Source organism: Mangifera indica, chromosome 1 (assembly GCF_011075055.1).
Source record: "Mangifera indica cultivar Alphonso chromosome 1, CATAS_Mindica_2.1, whole genome shotgun sequence".
Taxonomy (NCBI): Eukaryota; Viridiplantae; Streptophyta; class Magnoliopsida; order Sapindales; family Anacardiaceae; genus Mangifera; species Mangifera indica.
Genome location: NC_058137.1, coordinates 25,589,085 through 25,598,287, shown reverse-complemented (window position 1 = coordinate 25,598,287; position 9,203 = coordinate 25,589,085). Strand labels below are relative to the sequence as shown.

Sequence of the window (9,203 nt, the reverse complement as noted above, 5' to 3'; positions counted from 1 at the left end):
AAAATATCATGGTTTGTGTACAATTATACTAATCTTTAAAGAATTTAGTTCTCCCTTAAAGAGTTTTGATTGGATCTATTAAATTCTTTATTTATTTAAAATATTATTACTTTCTTCCAATTCTAAACAATATTAAATATACATATATATTTCTTTAAAAGAAAAAAGAATTAAAACTTTTAAAATATTCTATTTTTTAAAATAAAGTTTAATCCTTAATTCGAACTTGATCTGTTAAATCTGATATCAAATTTAGCTTTATTGCTTACATTATGTATATTTATGATTATTAGTATTCTATAATATATTATATGTATCATATAATACGATACAATACGATATAATATAGATAAAAAAAATGTATTATGTGGTGTTTCAAATTAATACAATACAATAGATATATTATATGATATGATATATATTACTGATACGGATAAATAAAATAATAATATAGTAAGAGTGTATATAAGAAATTTTAAATTTTTAAAAATGTATATGATATTATCTAAAATGATGATATATCACTTAAAATTTGTTATTATTTTATTTTTTAAAAACTGTATCATACGATACGATACGATTCTCCATATATAATATAAAAAATTAGATTTTTGATATATGTTACTATATGCAATTTGATTACCATGTGTATACTTTAACTAAAATACAGTCCTGATTGCTTACATCTTATATTTTTTCTCCTTGGGACTGGTTTATGTTCTTGGTTTGGTTGTCTTTGGTTGGTCATAGTTCATGATTCCTGTGAGGTGGATTATGAATAGAAAATTAAAAATATATATGAAATTTCGACTACTGGACACCTCAGGCTTATTTGTAGTAAACATTTTTTTTCACCATTTTACAACCTTTCTAATTATTCGTCTATCAGGTTAAAACCCTTAGTAAGCTCATGGAACAATACTGGTAGGACTTTCGATATCGCTCACTTTTCGACAGAACCACTTCTTCTTCAGTCGCCAATGTGCAATTACAGCCGACATAACTCTCCAGATGATTTTGTTTCCGAAAATTGGCTTCTCAAGTTTCGAATATAAATGAACACCATAAACAGCGAGAGCAAGTGTTGATGTGAATCCTGTTAACGTGAAGAGCACCCAATAACTAGTCACACTAATACTGGAATAATCTTCTTCTGATTCCATCTCCTCACAGTTTTGAGTTGTAAGCATCTTATTCTCCAATTCTCGTAGCTTCCCACATTCGGATAAATTCAGCAGCGCTTTGTTCATGTCAGGAACCAATGGCGAACCCTTTGGAAAAACCTGAGCCAACATAAGAAAGTCTTCATAAACATTCTATTTTGTTAGATTTTATTAGTAAGTGAAGATTGGATTAACTTACGAATCCGAATCCTCCACTTTTATAGGTCGGTCCGGCTGCAGTGAACTCCTTGCAGTACTTTGCAGTGAATATTTTGGCTATCGGAACGTCGAGAAAGATGGCTTCTACCTCTTTGCTTCTAAGAGCCTGAGCATAGTCTTCCGACGAAGAGTAAAATTTTATGTTATTAGGGTTGAATTTTAAAACTTGAACCAAATATTTTTCAAGGTAAGACCCCTTGCAATATCCGATCATGGCATTGCTTCGCTGCAGTGACCCAATATCTGTAAAAGTGGGTTCGAGCCGCTGCACTGTGAGGATGCTGGTGAGATTAGCCGTGTAAGTTTGTGTGATGACCAGAGCTACGAACAACCAAACCACCATTGCCATCCTGGATAGACTGCTATGCAACTTTTCAGCTTCAAAACAAAGCAGGAATTACAAGTTAGATATATATACAATCTTAAAATTGGAATGATCAAATTAAGGGAAGATTGATCGTGTTACCTTGAAGAGAAAAGAGTGTTGAGAAAGACAACCAAATCAAGGTGGTGCTTTGATTGAGAACTGAGCCTTTTAATTCGGAGCAATGATTCCGCTCAATTAACCACACCACAAATCCATCATAGAGAGTTACAGCTACAGTTAAACCCCACATGGCTTTTGTGAAAGGCTTCATGAATAGCCATGCTTTACTGCCGGCTTGTGATCGCACGGGCACCACCATCACCAATCCTGGTTCCGTGTAGGGATGTGTGAATTCTGCATATTGTAATCGGCTCGACACAATTGTTACATCACCAACTACAGCATGCAATGTCTACACACAGAAAATTGGATTATAATTTTCTCATTTACCGAAAAAATCTGAGAAACAAGAGTCAAAAGTCTTTACCTTATTATGAATTCGCTGCACTAAAGCATCATACTTGCCATCAATGGGGATAAATTCGTAAGCAAGGTAATATGGTAAAGTGCGAACTGTTTCTTTGAAGAGATCAATGGCATATCCTCCAAATGTGTGATTGTTTTCTTCAGGATTCCAGCCGACGGTCAGAAATTCCTTGAAAGTTGCTCCGTTTGGCACACCGATTTTCAGAGGCTTTGCGTTGGTTGGATAGCCCATCCTCTCGGAGTTGACCAACGTTCACCTGGCCAAATCACACCTTTCAAACTCTTCATAGAAGGATTATATGAAGCTCTTTCATCTAAATTACGAGAAAATCCTATTCCATCGCCTGACTCCGACCAAAACCCAAGTGATCTGTAACTCTTTCCAAGCACATTAATGATCCGAAATGTGTTCCCTGGAGCGAATTTTTTATCAATGAATTGAATTTCTCCCCCTAGTCCATTAAATTTACTATGCAAAATTGTATCCAACAGTTTTTGTCGTCTCGCGTTGTTATTCTGGCTCATTGCTGAACAAACTGTCCATACAGCATCATTGGCCTGTACTGCATAAATAGAAGGTTCACTGCTGTCCTCTTCTGGATATTCCAAGGTAAACTTTGCCCGGAATCTCTTATGAAAATCCTTATGGAGTTCGCCATTTATGGGGAAGTGGCTCTGGACTCCTATGATTCCTTGCATTGAGGAAATACTTGTCCCATTAATGGAATCGACTAGATTCGAAAAAGCGGCTGTAGTGATCCATACGTAATCCTTCGCCATCATCTCCATTTCCTTGGCCTTTTCGAATAAGCGTGTGGCCAATGGAAACGATAGATCAACCACAATGACTCGGCATTGCCCCAATTTGATCATCTCAAGCTTTTCAGCCAATGAGGAAGAATCAAAAGGTGGGAGTGCCACAAGATTGATGATTTCTACATCTGCTTCTCGGAAGGCGTCATAGAGATGAGGCATCACTATTCCAGCGGTTGAAGATCCAGTATCTTCATATATAACTGTGACCTGATGCCATTCCCATGCCTGAACCATGGCTGCTATGGCTTTCATTTGTTTGTGCTGGCTAGGTGCGGTTTGAACGAGAAAGGGCCATCGCTCTGATGCCCACTGTGGACTTGATTCAGCTAAAGAAAGAATCGGTATCTGAGCTTGGCTACCAATATTTGCAACCATTTCTGTTTCTTCCCAAGTCTGTGGACCTAAAATAGCCTCAACTTTTTGTGTTTCAATAAGATCCTTTGCTGCCATTCAAGCAATTTCCCAATTAGTCAAAGAAAAGCAACAATTTAAACAAGAGCTGATATCACAAACCTGCAAAAGCTGCATAAACGGGATCTTTTTGAGAGTTCAATATGAGGAGATGAAAACTTTGATTCGTCTTCACATTGAAGTCCCTCATAGCCATCTCCATGGCTATTTTTTCTTCTTTACCAATTCGAGAATCTAGATCCACAATTGCACCGATGGAACCAACAACATGTTCCTTTTCAACTGCGTTTGTGTAGCTTCCATTAGCTGTTGCTTTCAGTAAAAGCAACAAGAGTAGATGAAAGAAAAACAAGTGAAAAGATGAAATACTCATTATAAATGCATAGAAGTTAATCTATCGAAGCCATTGATCCTTCCTCCCTTTATATACATGTTGCAAAGAATTCACCAGAGAAATTACTTGCAGAAATTCTTGCGTATGTTTGGAGTTCATAGATTGGTCTTTGTCAAGCTCATAAGAGACCTGGACCAAACGGGGTCGGGGTTAGACTAATTAATGTCATGCAGCGAATATTCATGTCGCTTCTTTCTTCCATATTTATGCATGCAATTTCCTGAAGGAGGACTTTGAAAGGTTTGTTGAAATCATATTCTCGTAAAAAGCTAATTAATAATTAATATTGAAACAATCCTTAGAAACTGAAACTGATTATTCTTCCTTTCAGTTGAATCTGTTGGCAAGTATCAAGAATATAGGGAAAAAACAATTAAGTCAAATAATTCAAAATTAATTTACAGAAGACTCAGCCGCTCTGCGGACTTATTCAAACTTAAAAAAATGACAAATTTTATACAAAAAAAAAAAATTGACCTCTACTGTGCAAGTAATCTTGAATCTTCTTTTTCTTCTTACTTGACCTCAGAATCTAGAACGCATTACTCCTTTGAGCGACTTGGTCATTGCTTCAATGGGGAGTTTTTGTTATTTATTTAAAATGAAGGGCCAAATAACTATTTCCCACCTAATATTTTATGAAATGATACATTACTACTTTAAGTTTGAAAAAAAGTCAATTTTTCATACATATATTAAATTTGTTGAAAAAAACTGTTTTTTTTTTTAATATTGAAAAATCAATAAAACCCTCAAACTAAATAACATTATACCCCAAAAGTTTATTAAATAATTTTATACTCTTAATTTATATTAATTTCAATTAAAAATAAAAAAAATTACTAGTGTAAATAAGAGAATAATATCAATGGCATATAATCATATATTTAGATAAATTATAATATTTTTAAATTGTATGGGTGACAAAGAAATTTCACGTGTTTTAAAAATTTTTAAATATTATATGTTCCTCAATAGTTTTAAAAATTACAATTTTACCTCTAAAAAATTAATAAAATGCAACAAATTATTAACAAAAATGTTATATTAAATCTATTAAGACTATAAATATATTTTTTTATACATATGAAGTGAATATGATAATTTTTTAAAACAAGATAGAGAAATACTATTTACACTCTAATAAGTTTAAAAAATGACACTTACATCCCACTCACAATCCATTGTCGTTTGGACCTAAACTAAGCGTATAAACCTTATTATTAATTATAATAGCAATTAATTATTTAGATTATATTCATCATAATTAGACATTGATGAAACGTCTTTAGAAATATGAGATATTGTATTGATCTTGTAACGTCTATATTATTGATTGGTTTATTTTTTCAACCAATTTCGTTGTTGAATCTGAAAAATATGTATATTGATCAAAGAATTCGTTAAGAACAAACCTAAATATGGAAGAATCTTCAAACAATAGACCACAATCCACACGCATGCATAAAATAGAAAGAGAAACCTAGACGTATTGAGTGTTTTCGGTAGACGAAGAATCTGTCTTACCAATGGTGAGAATCATTGAAGAGCAAGAGGTGGCCGACCAATCTTTAAGCTTTGACAGTTACATGAAGGGATAGTTTGGTTCAATTATTCAAATATTGCAATGATAATTTATCTTTTATATAATATATTCTTTGTTTAGTTTATTAAGTTATAAAAGATTTTGGTAATCTTATATTATCGATGATAATGACGTAACAAGTAATATAAGAGATAATTTGATTGCTAACTTTATCTTAGTTATTAAAACATTAATCTTGATTTTTATTAATTTTTTAAAACACAAATACTTTGATATTTTATTAATATAAACAATATTTTACAATAATTATATAGAATAACATTTAAGTAAAATAATATTTTATTATTTTTTGTTACTCATTTTTATCAAATATAGTTAGAGGTAATTTATGTTTGGAGTGATATTTTATTTTATTTTTACCGTGTTTTTAAAACCGAATAGATAGTCAAACCAATTATTATACTGATTCACAGTTCAGTCAGACAATTTCAATATAATCTTCTATAATTGAATAAATAATCATAAAAAGTTCAATTATCACTTCATAACAATATATAATTATTTAATTAATTAATACGAATGCCATCTATAAAAGATTTTCAAATTTATCACCGTAAAAAAATAGTACAATTATTGAAAACTACTTATCTATATTAATAACACAATGCACAACATTATAGTACAAATGATTCATATAATATGCATTTGATTTATGATGAGTTCTTTAACTCTAAATTTTAAAGCACAAACCATTTTATATTTGGAACTAAGTATCCATAAAAATTTTCATAAACTAAAGTATTTATATCGGTTTTGATTGAGTTGATGGATTTGTCAAATTGTTAGCAATTGCATGAAAATTGGATCAAATTATAGAAAGGTTCCTAGTTAGATCAGCCGAATAAGTCAATCCGATTTGGATTTTAAAATACTGTTTTTTGTAATAAAAAATTACGTCAACCATAACCTTCTAATTTCTCTCTCTTTGGTTAATGAACAATGGTACTGAAATATTATAAAATAGAGAAGTTGCTGAACTGCAACATAAAAAATAGGACGATGAGAAATGTGATCGAAGTGGTGGGAAGTATATGTTTTGTAATCAAGAAAATTAAAATGAAAGACTGTCAAGACATGAAAGCGACTAAATTGAAAGGGCTCCCACTCCTTTTGCCAGACTGAGCTAAGCCATAGTACGTCAATTCTTTTCTATAATCCCACATGACCACTTAATCTCACTAATTTTGACAGCCATTTTCTTGCTTTTTTTAAATATATAAACATTAATCTAATGCACCTAATCCGATTTGATACAAATATAAAAATTCAACTAGAACTAGACCCCAATAATCTTAATCAAACAAGTAAGCAAGAAATAAATATTCATAATCTTCAATATAATTGGCCCAAGACCTCAAATGATCCACACAGATCATGATTATGGATATCCTCAAGCCTGGGTATCTCATTTTTCTTCTTCTTGCTCTGATAATAGTCATTGAGGCTGCGGGCCGCCCGACGCCTGCATCCATGACAAGACCCATCCCGACCCGCTATCCTATAACCTCTGAGAATACCGTTATAGGTTTAGAAGGGCGAAATGCATCCTGTAATTCTGTTTGAAAACTTTTCTGCACCATAACCTAGCACATAATATAATATCATCTATAGGCCTCCGGCCTTTATATGAGTACATATCAAAATACATCCTGATTTAAAACCAAGAAATCAGAAAATAAACCTAAAATCAGGCCTCTGGCCTTATCACATACATAACAAAATAATTTACATCTTTACTCATTTCAAAAGATTATGAGAATATGATAATTAGGCCTCCGACCTTTCAACATTTTATAAGTTTATAAAAAAAACAACAAAAAGTCTATATAGATGTGTGCAAATGAAAACATCCACGAAAGATGCTACACCGTGGCACAACCCAACAAAACACTATCCCGCACGATTTGTAGGATGTCCTGGAGGGAGAAAAACATTTATAAGGGTGAGCTAAAAGCTCAGTGAGTAGGAAATTTAAATATTTGAGAATATTAATGCATGTCAAAATATAATAGTATGCCAAAATATGAGCCACACACTATGCTAATTATGCTTAAACCACATGCTTCTCATTTAACTTGAAACGTTCATCACACAATTATCACATAAATTGATTGTCTCAAGAAAGAAATTAACCATACTACCTTTTCTCATAGGAACATATCAATCATTTATGAATTTCCACTTCCAACTTAATAGCAATACTATCTTTATCTTATAGGTTTCCTTCCATATCAAGATATTAAGATAATTTTCCCATAGATCTCACACAATTCTAATATAAAAATATACATCAAAATATCATATGGAAGAAAAATCTGTCATAACCAGGGGTGTCCCCACCTAGGCAGAGCAAAAGGAAAACAACTGTCATACCCGGTATAATCTCTCATGGGCAGAGCACTCAAATCTGTCATACTTGGCATGAAATAAAGCACAAGCAGAGCACTAAATTCTGTCGTACCTATATAGATATCGAACAGGCAGAACATTTAAATATGTCGTACCTGACATAAATATTGCACAGACAGAGCATCTAAATCTGTCGTATCTGACATAAATAGTGCACAGACAGAGCATTTTATTTTATAATGAGTAATAACCAAAACATCCAAATAATATAATTTATTTCACCATATCAATTTTTGTTTAGAACAATACTCATTGGCAACCGCCACAATCACCATAAGCAAATCTCAATCACACATAAATTATCAACTAAACACTTCCAACTCATATGAAACTCAAATAAAAACCACTTCCAACTTACATAAAGCTCAACTAAACACTTTCAACTCGACCACAACACAAAACATCAATTTAATAATTTCTAGAATTCACTTGGTCACCACATAATTTAATTAAACATTCTGAATTCACATATAATATAACTTTTACTCTATAGCCTCCCATAACCTAAATTCATTACATACATAAAGAAACTATTTTTTATTTTATTTTATTTTTTCCTTTTTTTTTTTTTTGAGAGGTTTCCACCAAATCCATGCTACCATTTTTAAGGATTCACAATAAATACCATAAAATTTCATAAAACTATAAATAAAATTTATACCCAAAAATCATAAAGAAAGAAAAGTTTATTCCCATTCACTGATTTGGGTAGTCTCTAAATCAGAGTTGAAATCTCTTGCAAATCTCCCTTCTTCTTCACCTATTCAAACCAATTTGGAAACAATATGATCAAAATTTTGGAAATCCCTAATTTGAACAAATATAACAAACCCTAAAATTTTTTGAATAAAAATGAAATACCCTATTCCCTTTTTCTATAAATCCCTTTTCTCTTTCTTTCCCTTTCCTTCTTTTGCTTTCTTTTCTTCTTTCTTTTCTTTTCTTTCTTCCCTTCTCTTTCTCTGTTTTCTCCCGTCTGCACTCTGTTTCTTTTCTTTTCTTTTCTTTTCTTTCTTCCCTTCTCTTTCTCTGTTTTCTCCTGTCTGCACTCTGTTTCTTTTCTTCTTGCTGAAGAAGAAAAGGCTACTGACTTTTATTAGCAAATAAAAGGAAAATTTCCACTTAACCCCCATATGTGTGCAAGATTTCGTATAGCCCCCTTTAGTTTCACCTATAACCAAGATTTGGGTATTTCAACTCTCCCCCCCTAAAAAACAAATTTCGTCCTCGAAATTATATACCTGATTGAAACAATTCTGGGTATTGAGCCCGCATATCCTCTTCTCGTTCCCAAGTTGCTTCTTCCACCGAGTGATTTTTCCAATGCACCTT

General features: G+C 32.2%; 1 protein-coding gene and 1 long non-coding RNA gene across 2 annotated transcripts; both read right to left on the bottom strand.

Moving 5' to 3' along the window:
- Positions 1-908: 908 nt before the first annotated feature.
- Positions 909-3,835, bottom strand: LOC123227183 (glutamate receptor 2.8-like). The gene is made up of 6 exons (XM_044651916.1): positions 3,565-3,835; positions 2,493-3,494; positions 2,237-2,373; positions 1,849-2,161; positions 1,363-1,760; positions 909-1,283 (listed from the first exon to the last, which is right to left on the bottom strand). Exons 1-6 carry the CDS (start codon positions 3,833-3,835, stop codon positions 909-911), a joined length of 2,496 nt encoding a protein of 831 aa, XP_044507851.1.
- Positions 3,836-7,115: 3,280 nt separating this feature from the next.
- Positions 7,116-8,325, bottom strand: LOC123195042. Its single transcript, XR_006497377.1, has 2 exons — positions 7,836-8,325; positions 7,116-7,378 (listed from the first exon to the last, which is right to left on the bottom strand). It is a non-coding gene; the product is annotated as an uncharacterized LOC123195042 (long non-coding RNA).
- Between the last annotated feature and the right edge of the window lie 878 nt (positions 8,326-9,203).